The sequence below is a fragment of the Oculina patagonica genome, chromosome 1 (assembly GCF_052425735.1).
Source record: "Oculina patagonica isolate OP01 chromosome 1, crgOcupat, whole genome shotgun sequence".
In the NCBI taxonomy this organism is placed as follows: domain Eukaryota; kingdom Metazoa; phylum Cnidaria; class Anthozoa; order Scleractinia; family Oculinidae; genus Oculina; species Oculina patagonica.
The window spans coordinates 26055060-26068552 of record NC_135758.1 but is presented as its reverse complement, the minus strand read 5'-3'; the positions used below and the strand labels follow the sequence as shown (position 1 = coordinate 26068552).

At 36.8% G+C, this 13493-nt stretch overlaps 2 protein-coding genes across 4 annotated transcripts in view; one reads left to right on the top strand and one right to left on the bottom strand.

The window, feature by feature from the left end:
* Positions 1-377: 377 nt before the first annotated feature.
* The window catches only part of LOC144643445 (uncharacterized), a 28830-nt gene continuing 15714 nt past the window's right edge, over positions 378-13493 (bottom strand). The window contains exons 3-4 of one of the 3 annotated variants that reach the window (XM_078502702.1): positions 2414-2677; positions 378-944 (exon numbers count right to left, since the gene is read on the bottom strand). In XM_078502702.1, coding sequence (XP_078358828.1) covers positions 819-944; positions 2414-2677 — 390 coding nt within the window. In that variant the 3' untranslated portion in view covers positions 378-818. The other 2 variants (XM_078502709.1, XM_078502716.1) reach the window with 2 other exon arrangements.
* Positions 3620-7413, top strand: LOC144643530 (uncharacterized). The gene is made up of 2 exons (XM_078502822.1): positions 3620-4311; positions 5618-7413. Exons 1-2 carry the CDS (start codon positions 3652-3654, stop codon positions 5774-5776), a joined length of 819 nt encoding a protein of 272 aa, XP_078358948.1. The 5' UTR covers positions 3620-3651; the 3' UTR covers positions 5777-7413.

Genomic DNA, 13493 nt, shown 5'->3' with positions numbered 1-13493 from the left:
GTTCATCATTTAGCCCAAAGGCAGATGTTTCAAATAAAAAGAATAGATGAAGTGACTCCCCCGTTTCCCTGTTTTGATTATTTTGCTGACGACACTCCATGAAAAGCTGACGGCCTCCATGAAAAGCAGACTTTTTTTTGTTATTTGAATTTGTTGTTATTAAATTTTTGTAGTTAGTTAGATAGGTAGATAGTCTAGTAACTTAATTGACTGATGGAAAAACCGTGTATAAATAAAGTTATCTTATCTTATCTTACACCAAAGCCGACCTATGAAGGGGGAGGGGGGAGAGGGGGGGGGGCTCCTTCACCAGGTGATTCACCCCTCCTTTCTCTAAATAAATTGTACAGTGGTGGTATGGATCACAAATGCATTGATGAATTAAAATAACCTTTTTTATTACTATTTTACATTTTTTAAAAGAATTACATGCAGGTTGCAATAATACAGCGATATAATACAATACAGTGCAATACTAATACAATATAATTCAATATATTACAATTACAATATGATACGATACAGTGATATAAAAGTCCATTGATATCCATTGTTTTATTCAGTTCTTCTCTTAAAAACTGAGTATAACCTTGGTGACTGCCTTTTCGTCTGGTTTCTCCCCATTGATCTTTCCGGCTTGGTTGTACCTGCCAGAGGCGATGCCTCCGCCGGCTAAGTTCTCAGGATCATAGAAACGCACAAGCCCCTCCACCACGGCAAGGTGGCAGTCGAAGAGGGGGTAACTTATTTTAAATCAATATCAAAACGTTAGGCTATAACTAATTGCAGCATTACACGAGCATCAAATAACCTTCGAATCACTGAACGTCCACGCGATTTCCAAGCAGCTTGATGTTTTCTTTCAGAGATTCTTCAATGGACGACAGTCCAGAACCACTTCTTGCAACTTGTTGTTTCTTTCTAACCAATTCGTCTAACGCTTTCTATTAAGGCAAAGAAAAGAAAATAACGGTGACATTTGGACAGTTTTCAAGATAGTACCAAACAGGTTTTCACTAAGTATAGTTATTATTCTAGTGAACAAAGGAATAGAGAGAGCTACATTGTATATATGAAGCAAACATGGGGAAAATGCTTTAAAAACTATTAACAGGAATTTTTTAGTTTTAAGCAATTGAAAATAATATTAAGGTTGTTTGTAACATGTTTTCTTTCGTTATGACAACCTGTTATGTCAAGAATATGACCATAATTTGTTGGTCAATTTGTTTGATACCATCAGTTATTTTAGCATCAATTGATAAAGTGTGGTAGTATTGATCCATCATTCAAAGTATTACAGCTGGAAACCTTAAAACAAGAAGACATGGTGCACGAGATTACACAAGACAAAGTCTGGGAGAAATTGGGCGAGGGTTTACATAAGTACCCAGAGAAAGAAACAAATCTTTGAATGGCTTGGAAGCGACAGTAATTTTTCAATGTTGTTTTTGGATTAGTTGAAGAAAGCAGTGAAGTGCTTAATTCTGTCATCCAAAATGCACTCCACACAAACGCTTAATATTTGCGAAGTATTTTTTCATCTTTTTAAATAGTTTTTAGATTTTTTTATGCACAGTTAATAGCGAAACTGGTTTTTGTTTGGTTTATTATACTTGAACAATTTTATAGAATTACAGGCCGCCCTTTGAGACTGTTTTGAGATTTGCATAAACTTGTTGATGATTTTGTTTTTCTGCTTATTCAAGCATGCCTATGTTCAGTAATAGTTGAATGTAAGTGTATGTATGTGCCTCTGACATACTGAATATAGTGAAGGGGGATTTACGGGTGGACTAATGAATGACAGAATGAATGATTTCAAACTCTTAGACAGTATAGTAATGGAGTCTTCAAAAGGAGTCAGTTTTGTTGAATATACGTGTTTATAAATACCGCGATTTACTTCACTGATAATACGATGCGCTCAAAAGACGAGTTGGTCTACACTTCAGTAAAACCAACTAAAAGCAGTAAATAATATGGCCTGTAAACCAAGTGGTTTAAACGTATTATCTATGACTGATTCGTAAATTGGGACTTCACTAAAAACAGCGCATTCAAGGCATCGATTCCTAAGCTTGGATGCAAATTGTTGCAGCTTCCGGCGATGTCTTCACTGAGATGAGTCTAGTCTTGTTTCTGTTTGCCAATCTGTCGTAATATCATCAGTAAATTCTATTGGAAAAACAAGTTTCGTATGTGGGATAAAAGGTATATCTTGAGGTTTGTTTTGATATCCTTAATACATTTTTACTCATTTAACTGGTATCATACCATTAGTTCATGAGCACCGCGTAAGTTATGCACAGTGAAACTCATCCATGGGATGAAGAAATCGAGGGTCCTATAAATCGGGAGACGCGTCCGCTTAAAATCAAATGCTTATGTACGGTACTTTCGATTTACTTACCAGACCACCGTTTTCAAGGATCCATCCTGTGAGAAATTCACTGGCCTTGGTCTCGGAAAACAGACATACGAAAAAACCGTTCTCTGCTAAATCATCTGGACTGAATGAAGAATACAGCTCACCCGTAATCACCAATGAAGATATAACCGTGGACCATGATAGTTGAGAATCCAGAATGACGCTATCCAAAACCGCTAGAGCTTTACCATCATCGTTAACTTGCAAGAATTGTTCCAAGAGTGGAGAGATCAGTTCCTGATTTTCATCCCTGATCCTTAGCAAAAACTCAACGACATTTGCATAACTATCAGCAAATTTCACATCAGAAGTGCCTTGACGCAAACCTTTGACGTAATCTTCTAAAATGCCACCAACAGAAGTAAGCAACTCGACTCGTTCCAACGCTTGCAACACGTCAAGACGACCAACGCTTAACAGAAAGTCTTTTAGAAGTGACATGTCAGTGAGGGACAACTCATTAGCATTGCACAGAAACTCGATTAACTTGAAGATATCACCGTCGCTGGCTTCGGTTGCGTCTAGCTTCGAACCCGGAACTATTCCTATGCACCAGTGTCTAAATGCTGCTCGATCATCGCTGCTTAAGAACTTAACAAAATGGACTACAAACTTTTTAAAAACAGGTGGATGCTGATACTTTAAAATGCTGTACGTGTGTGAACGGGGCAATTTCAATCTAGAAATTGCTGGTTGCAACGCCATGATATTGATTTAAAACATCACAATTCATTCGGCAAATTGCGCATGATTATATACTTGCGAACATCCGGGTAATCGCTGTGCACTCAACACTTTCACTTTCTCGTGACTGGGAATGGCCTGGGCACCAATTGTAGTGTCTTCGTAATTACTCTAGTTGTTAGTCTGCCTTTCCATTTCAATTTATTTAAAGATCTCCTTATAAGTGCAGGAAAGAAAATTGTATGAGGTCTTGCCATGGTTAAACCGAGCCATGTCAAAAATTCCAACTAATCAGCCGAAGTGCTATCTCTTCCTCTTTGAAAGAAAAGAACTTTCTCGATAAAGGAAGGGAAAAGAATTTGGGAACGAGGTTGAAAAATTCATTTCTAACCGCAAAATGTATTCATGGTTGCTAAGGTCTTTCAGTTAACCACGTCACTGCATTTCCCTTTTTTTGGTGTTGTTTAACATTCTTGGATATAAAATGTCGGGAATGCACTCGCCTGGCTGTTATTCCATCTACCACAGCCGCCATCATGACATCGACAACAAGAACTGTGACCGACAAACTACGACAAGATTACAATGGTGTTTTACTTCAGATTTCTTTTAAACTGGATACAGAACATCAGAGAAACCTTAGTAATTACTGCAATGGATTTATTCCTATACGAGTTAAGGATACTATTGACATATTACATACTTTGGAGCACGAGAGAAAGATTTCGTGGGAGGATATAAATTTACTGAAAGAAGCTATGCATAAAATTAGAAGATTTGATATCGTTAAAGAGTTAACCGAGTTTGAAATCAAGCGGGATCTAACACTTCTTCTGGATTTCTATACAAGGAAAATTCTACAATTGGATCTATATTGTTCTTCTGTAGCCGTTAAAGTGGTAACAGGACATTTAGTGAGACTTATGGAAATCGTTCGAGACAAGGTTGACATCGCAGCGATAAGTTTAACAGTGGAATCGAGTAAAGACATTCGGAAAGCGTTGGTAGATTTTGAAGAGGAGATCGACTGCAGGGAACTGACATTTTCGTGGAATGAATTTACTATGCTTGTTATTATTGCTGGAGAAATCATAACCAAGGCTTCCTTCAACGAAGAACGACGAGAAGCATTGACGGAGTTGTGTTCAACTGCCGCTGATGAGCTTTGCTCTCGAATGACTGGCTTAGGAAGTTGGGTAAGCTATGCAACGTATAATAACAAGAAATATACCGCTATAGTGTTCTGTTACGTGCTCTACACAAGCTTTTTTATGTATGTTTACTTTCATTTGTTTTGATATCAAACCTTTTCGATTTCGGAATAGCTGGTCTCGGTTCTTGCGCCCGTTGAGATAATTATTCTGCAAAAGTTTATGCGATTGGTTACAACTTGACACGTGATCCAGTGAAACGAAAGAGATAGGAAGACCCAAGGCGGAAGTCGTTTGACCTGTTAAACAAATCTAATCCACAATATTTTCTTTTGATTAAATGTGCTTGGCGCTTTAATATTGTGTTCTGATGCGGTTTTAGTCGCTTCAGGTGTCGAGTACGTTAGTCGAGAGGAATAAACGCAAATCAGAGCTCATTGAGAAGTGCATTATTAGGCCAGTCAATACGTTTCACTGTTTAACATTCAAAACCTCTTATTAGAAATTACTTCAGCAGCACCATCATGAATTAACAACAATTTTTACAATTGGAACAACCGTGAGCCTACGGATCTTGGCGTAACGAAAACATTCTCAGGAAACCAAACAGAAAGGAGGCATCAGTTCACCAAGGAAATTAATTAACGCTGAACAACTGGTCTCATTCTAAAGTAATTTCGCATTAAGCAGAGAAAATCAAGCTTTCAATTCTGTAAGGGTAGCTTCGACAGGATTCGAATCGACGAGTCTTGTGATATTCGATTTGTACCGGACCGAAGAACAATTCAGTGAAGCCATTGGGACCAATACTAAGTTCTATACACACGCCTTTACTTGCACAGTCATGCTTATTGCTAAAACATTATTTTTATCTAATAAGAGGGAACTCCAACGCGCTTTCGGCCAGCTCCAAGTTGCTACATACCAAAATAGTGCACTAAGCCCGTCGACAAGTGCAATTGCAGGTTTGACACCTCCCAGCCCAGGGCTCAAAATAACGGCCGGTCAAAGGACAATGTCCGGCCAAAATGACGATTTGTCCGGACAAAATTTTGGTTCGGCGGTCATTTTGACCGGTCACTTACACGGCTTTCAAATAAATAACACACACAAAAATTTATTCGCAGTATTTCTTGAAAAGCAGCTGGCTCTTGCAGTCACAAATTTGTTAAATATAGATGAGACGGTCACGCGGATTTGTTAGCGGTATTCTTAAATAAAAAAGGAAACCACGTCTGTAAATACGTTAAACAGACAACAATGAACACGGCATGGGGTGGGGCTGAGCCCCACCCCCCCCCCCCCTTTCCGCTGAATTTAGTGATTTAATTTCTTTTAATTTCATTTATAGGAAGATTTTTGTGTCCACGTGAAGGCAAGATACAATCTAGTTTACCATCAACAGAACATGGAGTCCAATCCTAGCTTGTCCTTGCAGAGGCAGAGAGCAGAAGTAGTTCAACAGTTTGTAGATGCTATCTTCTTTCCAGTAAATAGTAGTCACAACTAAATGTAGTTTTAATGGTTTATTTTCTCGACAAGAATTACATGACAGACAGACTGATAATAAACCTCATAAAAAAAGAAGAAAAAAGTGAAAAAGAATTCGATGAATATAATTTGATGAATATAAGTTTTAAACACATACTACATGTATGGTGTTGCAGATATGTTTTAAAAGGTGATACCGTTATACGAACACACGGAATATGAATTTATTATTAAACAGAATACATTTAAGAAGTTTTAAACACATACCACATGTATGGTGATGCAGATATGTTTTAAAAGGTGATACCGTTATACGAACACACGGAATATGAATTTATTATTAAACAGAATACATTTAAGAAGTTTTAAACACATACCACATGTATGGTGTTGCAGATATGTTTTAAAAGGTGATACCGTTATACGAACACACGGAATATGAATTTATTATTAAACAGAATACATTTAAGAAGTTTTAAACACATACCACATGTATGGTGTTGCAGATATGTTTTAAAAGGTGATACCGTTATACGAACACACGGAATATGAATTTATTATTAAACAGAATACATTTAAGAAGTTTTAAACACATACCACATGTATGGTGTTGCAGATATGTTTTAAAAGGTGATACCGTTATACGAACACACGGAATATGAATTTATTATTAAACAGAATACATTTAAGAAGTTTTAAACACATACTACATGTATGGTGTTGCAGATATGTTTTAAAAGGTGATACCGTTATACGAACACACGGAATATGAATTTATTATTAAACAGAATACATTTAAGAAGTTTTAAACACATACCACATGTATGGTGATGCAGATATGTTTTAAAAGGTGATACCGTTATACGAACACACGGAATATGAATTTATTATTAAACAGAATACATTTAAGAAGTTTTAAACACATACCACATGTATGGTGTTGCAGATATGTTTTAAAAGGTGATACCGTTATACGAACACACGGAATATGAATTTATTATTAAACAGAATACATTTAAGAAGTTTTAAACACATACTACATGTATGGTGTTGCAGATATGTTTTAAAAGGTGATACCGTTATACGAACACACGGAATATGAATTTATTATTAAACAGAATACATTTAAGAAGTTTTAAACACATACCACATGTATGGTGATGCAGATATGTTTTAAAAGGTGATACCGTTATACGAACACACGGAATATGAATTTATTATTAAACAGAATACATTTAAGAAGTTTTAAACACATACTACATGTATGGTGATGCAGATATGTTTTAAAAAGTGATACCGTTATACGAACACACGGAATATGAATTTATTATTAAACAGAATACATTTAAGAAGTTTTAAACACATACTACATGTATGGTGATGCAGATATGTTTTAAAAAGTGATACCGTTAAACGGACACACGGAATATGAGTTTTATTTTGAAAGACATACCGAGTCAAAAACAAGTTGAAGTAAGAAAACAAAATGCAACAAGTGAAACAAAGAAACCGACTGAACAACATGAAAATTATCCATGGCGGTTAATTAGGATAATAACATGTTCAATGTCAAAGCAAACTCAAAAACTGGATTGTCGTACTAAGCTAGAGGTTGTCAAGTAATTGTTCAACTTCAATAAAGGATTTGACGTTAAATCGTTGTTTGACAATTTATTTGTTGTTGTATGTTTCTAGTACCCGGAAACTTTATGAAGTTGTCTCTTTCATGGCTGTTATTGTGCCATTCAAGTTGTGATTTGTTCATTTGCATATTTTTTCCAAGGTCTCCTTTTGGTGGACATAGTTTCGGGGAGGGATGATCTACTAGCGAGTGGGACAGGACAGGGGGTGGGGTTATTTTCTGATGGAAATTTGCGTTCAAAAAGGTTGGATTTCTATTTGGACAGGACACTGTGTAGTTTACTGTAAATTTTCATCATCATCATAATCATCATCATCAACAACAACAACATTTCTCGTCGCGCCAGTAGGCGCATAAGGCCGTGTAAATGGTCCATACTAATTATAAAATAAATTATTATAAAATACATATTTATAAAATAAATATTGTAATATTCAACAAACATATTACACCTTGACTAAAACTTTCTAAACAGACCTATTTTTAACACAAAACATGTCCAACAGTCGTAAAACAAACATTAAAGGCCTCTGAGCATACTCTAACAACGTAAAGTAGGGGTTATAATGGGAAACGTTATTTTAGAGCTATATATAGCTAAATAAATTAAGTTATTGCAAAATCCCACTTTCGGATAGGCTTTTCAGCGGAGGGGCTTATTTTCGGAAGGGGGGAGCCGAGGGGGGCAGGAGGTTGGGGTTTTAAGCGCAAGAGATTTGTATAAGGTAATAATAATAATAATCGAATGTTTATCCAGGATAGCCCTTCAGTACACGCGTACTGTTATCAACGGGGTCCTGCTGATTAAAAATTAAAAATTACTAAAATTACTAATTATATAATATAATATGAAAATTGTGTAAAAAGCGGATCATGCACTAAGTTAAAAACCTTAAAAAACTACAATAAAATATTACAAGTAAAAATCGTCCAACGCTTTCCTAAATAAAAGTCTAGAAAAAGCTATATAGGTCTAGGTCTTTCCATAGTTAATCCGAGCCATGTCAAAAATGTAAACTTATCAGCCGGAGTGCTCTCTCCTCCTCTTGGAAGCCGGAATCGAACTCTCTCGACGAAGGGAGGGAGAGGAATTTGGGGACGAGCTTGAAGCAATTCATTCCTATCAAATCAAATGAATTCATGGTTGCTAAGGTTTCCCCCACCCGCACCCTAGTATATCAGCCTTCCCCGAATACAACCCCTCCTAAAAGAGAGTAAGAGGCCTTTTCCCCTTTTTTTACTCCATGGGTGTAATAGTTTGCGGTATCAATCACAAAGTAGCCCTTTTTTACATGCTGGTTCGTTTGTGACGTCATAATTGGTGTTTTTGAAGACGACTGCAGACCGATTCCGCAGACCGCACTTGTTGTTAAGCAACGACGACACAACGTCAACGACAACGTTTAATGAAAAATGAAATTATATTTCACTTGAGAATATCGCAACTTGTATCAAGTAATTGTTCAACTTCAATAAAGGATGTGACGTTAAATTGTTGTTTGATAATTTATTTCAGTGTTGTTATGTGTTTCAGATACCCAGGAACTTGTTGAAGTTGTCTCTTTCATAGGTGTAATTGTGCCATTCAAGTTGTGATTTGTTCATTCGCAAAAAAGCCTTTTAAGATGCCTGAGTTAGGTCCCAAGGCGTCGTTTGTCATTGCATTTTAGGTGGGTTTATTTTCGGTGAGGGCTGATTTCAAATGATACGAGGGTTGCGGGCGAGGGGGGAGGGGGGGGGGTGATTATTTTTGGATGAAAGTCTGCGTTTCAAAACTGTTTGGTCTCTATTTGGACAGATATTAGCCGTGTCTAGAAATGTTCTATCGTATATAATAATACTTCATGTTGAAACTCTCTAAACATATGAAACCAAAAACAAGTCCTACAGTCGTTAAACAAATTACCGGCCTCTGAGCATTGTCTAAAAACGTAAAGTGGGTGTTACAATCGAAAACGTTTATGAGCTATACCTAAATATAAGCCCATGGGCTTAAATTGTCATATTACCAGTAGAATGAGGGTCATCCAAACAAAGACATCAGTTCAGTACAACTTGCTGTACAGTAAAAACCCGCGTATAAGAACCTAGGTTTTTTCAAGTTAGCCTAAACAGGTTTTTATATAAATGGTATTTAGTGTAAAATTAGGCTAACTAGGTTCTTAATTAGGTTCTTAAGTTTTGTTCAAGAAATAAAGTAGAATTTTTAAATGATCTGGTCTTTAATGTCCAATAACAGTATTTTTAAAATGTCCAATCTGGAAGTTGCTTTTGTTCTACATGGACGCAGATTTATTTTTGAATTCATGTACTGTGATTTCATAAGGTTCATCTGTTCATCTCAGTTAATAATTATATTCAAGGAGGACAAGTTTTATGTAACTATGCTGTAGCTATTATGTGTACAGACTGTGTTATAAATATATTTTTGAAAAGATTTTTTAATTCTATATTTTTGAGAAGATAATTTTTTTCTTTTTTGAAAACAAGAACCTGTTTTAGAATTTTAGCCTAAAATGGTTCTTATGTGAAAGGTGCTTAAAAATGAAATTTTAGCCTAACAGGTTCTTAAATGTTAGGTTCTTATACGCGGGTTTTTACTGTATCTGTTTTTCCCACTTTTTTTTACTAATAAGTCAAGTTACGCTACTTTCGCAACTTTTACTTTCGTTACTTTCAGAGGGTCTTTAAATTCGGAAATTGCGAAGAACCGTGAAATCTTTCGCTACCTTTGAGGTTGGGGGGAGGGGATGGGATTGGGTCGTCGTTTCTTTCGGAACGCTAAATAGCAGTAAAATGGACATAATATTTAGGTTTCCAACAACACAAATACATATTTTGGCTGCTACGAAATATGTTCAAATTCATGACAAAGCCCCTTTAAACAATGCAAAAATTTTCTACTTCATTTTATTGTAAATACAAAGCCGTATAAAGCCTATTTTAGGAATTTTAAATATTAAAAAAAAAGCATTAGTGAAGAAATTTGAACTTTTATATTGGCAAGCTGTGACCATACAGACACAAACATAGGATGGCAAACCTGTGTCTCAACAACATATCACTACACAAACTCGATAGATCTGAACATATCACCATGACTAGCATACGTTGACATCTTTTATCGACTCCGGAATTATACCCAACACTTTAGTGACTCAATACTTCTCGCTTATCGATGGATAATGACCTAACACGACGGATCATGCACAGACTCCTTGAAGTCAGTCTCACACTTTAACATTCTTTCGAGAAATTGCTGGTAAGAAAGTAAGCAAGCAAGTAAGTAAGGGGTTAAAAACAGCGTTTCCAAATAGTGGCTCTTCATCTCTTTCTATTTAATTAAAATATAGTAAATAATCTACTGCATGCATGAAGAAAATAAATAAATATAAATATATAAATGAATAAAATACATGACTTAATTAAAATATACAATTTCATAATTCACAAATACAGCTTTTTTGCTGGTGGCAACGTCATGGTTTTAAATTTCGAAGGAAGCTAGAAGAACTGCGCATGATCATTTTTCCACCCGAAAGTGACCCCAGAGGTCCCGATTTTAAGTGCTGACCAAAAGGATCGAGGACTTTGGGAACGAGATTGCCTCATCACCCAAAAATAATTTGAATAAATTGCTAACTAGTGGACATTTGTTGACAAAACTAACTACGCTGTCCACTGGATTGTAATTTATCCTGTAGTTGGCTTTATCCTTTCTATGATTAACTGGGGCCTGGTTAAAATTAGTAAGCGCTTAGTTATTTTATGTAAGGAAATGGTGTTGGCTAATAAAAGGTGCAATTTGTCAATTTTTGCGTGGTTTATATGAATGGTACGTATAACAGTGTTTTAATTTGTTCTTTTAGTAGTGTCCATCATTTAGTGCTCAATTTGCAGTTATTTCAACTGAAAAGAATAGTCGGGGTTTTAAAGTGCGCAATTGGCGCAATTGGCGAGCGCGCTCAAGTTTAGTTTTGGCGGGAAAGTTTTTCTCGTCATTTTACGACAGGTAAACACCAGCTAAATTTAAATAACGAGGTTCTGTTTTATTAGTTAAACCTCTTTTCAATTTATTGGACGGTAACATTACTTTACTTTAAAGTGACCATAATATTGTGGCATATCAGGACAGTGACTTGATATCGTAGGATATCAGGACAGTAGATCGCGCTTCTGATTGGCTACTTGCGAATTTGGGTACGGTAAAATCATAAATAACTCCATTGATATTCATTGTGACGAGCACAAGGGATAAGTTCTTCTCATTATAACTATGTTACAGTCAAACCGGATGTTCTTTTGATGGCAACCTTGCAAACTTCCGCCGCAACCTTGGTAATTTGATTGACAGTTTGAGTGGAGCAAGTTGCAACCCGCGCGAGCAAGTTGCTCAGTTCATTGACCTCGTGGTTACGGCTTGTTGTTATTTGCAAAATGTTTCAGGTGCTGCTACAGTATTTTGAGGATAGATTTGCCAGTTTCTACGTTGAGGAGCCAGTCAACAACTACAACGAGCTTCTTGATCGCGTGAAAAAAGCTATTCCAGTTCTTCGAGGTGTTGACAACGAACAAATAGTAGTATCCTACAAGGATGTGTCTTTACAAACGTTTATAAATATCGACAGGGATGAGACTTTACATGTATTGGAAGCCTTCAGAAACGCTTCGCCTTGCGGATCAGAAATCTACCGACGTGTCCATTTAAAGGTAAGAGAGAGTGACTCTCCGTTTTTGCTGAAAAGACGCTCCGCTAATTTGGTAGGGACAAGTGCGGAAAGCACTTCAACAACGAAACCCAAGAGCCTTCTTCCCTCGTTTGCGAGCAGTGTAAATTCTGAGAGATCGGCAGCGGCAGACGTCTGCGACTGGAAAATTTCCAAAGGAAATCAGCTAACACAGAAGCTTCAAAGTCTTAACGACAGCAAGTTGGCTGTCGAAACACACATTCGAGAACTCGAAATTGATGTAGTTGAGCCGCCACGCGTTGGCGGCTACGGAACCATGATTTGCGGGAATTGTCACATTCGTGGCCACAGGGCTGAGGGAAACCGCGGGAACGGTTCATGCAAATCGCCACCTTGTAATTCATATATTTCTTGTGGACAAAAGAAAAAACACCCTGAATATTTTGAGGAAATAAGGAATATGAAAAAACAACTCAAAGACCTTCAGAAAGAAATTGACACTGTAACAATGGAAAAAAAGAACTTCGATTCTTTTCAGTCCAAATCAATATCGGCATTCTCATCAGCAATTACTCCGCGACTGGCTAAAGCCTTCCCAGAGAAATACTCCTTATAAAACGGCACAAGGAAAACTAGAATTGCAAAAGGACATTGCAACATTGAGATTAGCTTGTGCTAATAAAATTCCCCTACGTGCAGATTCAATTAGCGACCGAGAATTATTTACATCGTTACTGGATAAACAAAGAAACATCATGAATGAAGTTTATGCCCCGGTAGATGTAAAGGCAAGCGCAAATGGGAATCAAACAACAGTTAATTTTGCCGTGTCACTTGTGCGAACAGAACGAAGACAGAAAAGGTCAAGAAGTCCTAGCTCTGAAAGTAGCGAAGAGTCGGAGTCGTCGCCTGAAAGAAAACGTAAGCGTCGAAAGAAGAAATCTCATCGTCGCAAGAAGAGCCGGTCAAAGAAGTCTCGGAAAAAGCGCCGAAAATATGACAGTTCCAGTGAACCAGAGGATAATCATAATCGTTCAAAGGCTGTTTCAGACAAACAAAAATGTAGTTTGGACGAACTCGCAACAATAGCGGTTGCCATTACTGACAGTAACAACTGCGGGAAGAGTTAAGCGATAACTGTTTCAAGCGATCTCAGGTAGAGAACGTTTATGTTGAGTTCAAACTGGGGGAACGTGTTGTTTATAGTTTTTCATGGCGAGGAAATGTTGCGTTACATGCCATACAATGAATAATTAAAAACTTCATGTTTGTTTACAATTTAAAAATATGTAGCCGTCGCCAACTCAGGCGCCGAGTTTGCTGTTGATAATATAAATTGCTCTTTTCTTATTCAGAATAATAGTGTAAGAGTTCTTTTAATAAAAAACATTAACAAGAATACAGCT

What these genes read in the sequence shown, in the direction of transcription:
- LOC144643530 (XM_078502822.1), top strand. Translation starts at nt 3,652, where the DNA reads ATGACATCGACAACAAGAACTGTGACCGACAAACTACGACAAGATTAC. An exon ending in TGACTGGCTTAGGAAGTTGG is followed by an intron (nt 4,312 to 5,617) that starts GTAAGCTATGCA and finishes TTTCATTTATAG; the next exon opens with GAAGATTTTTGTGTCCACGT.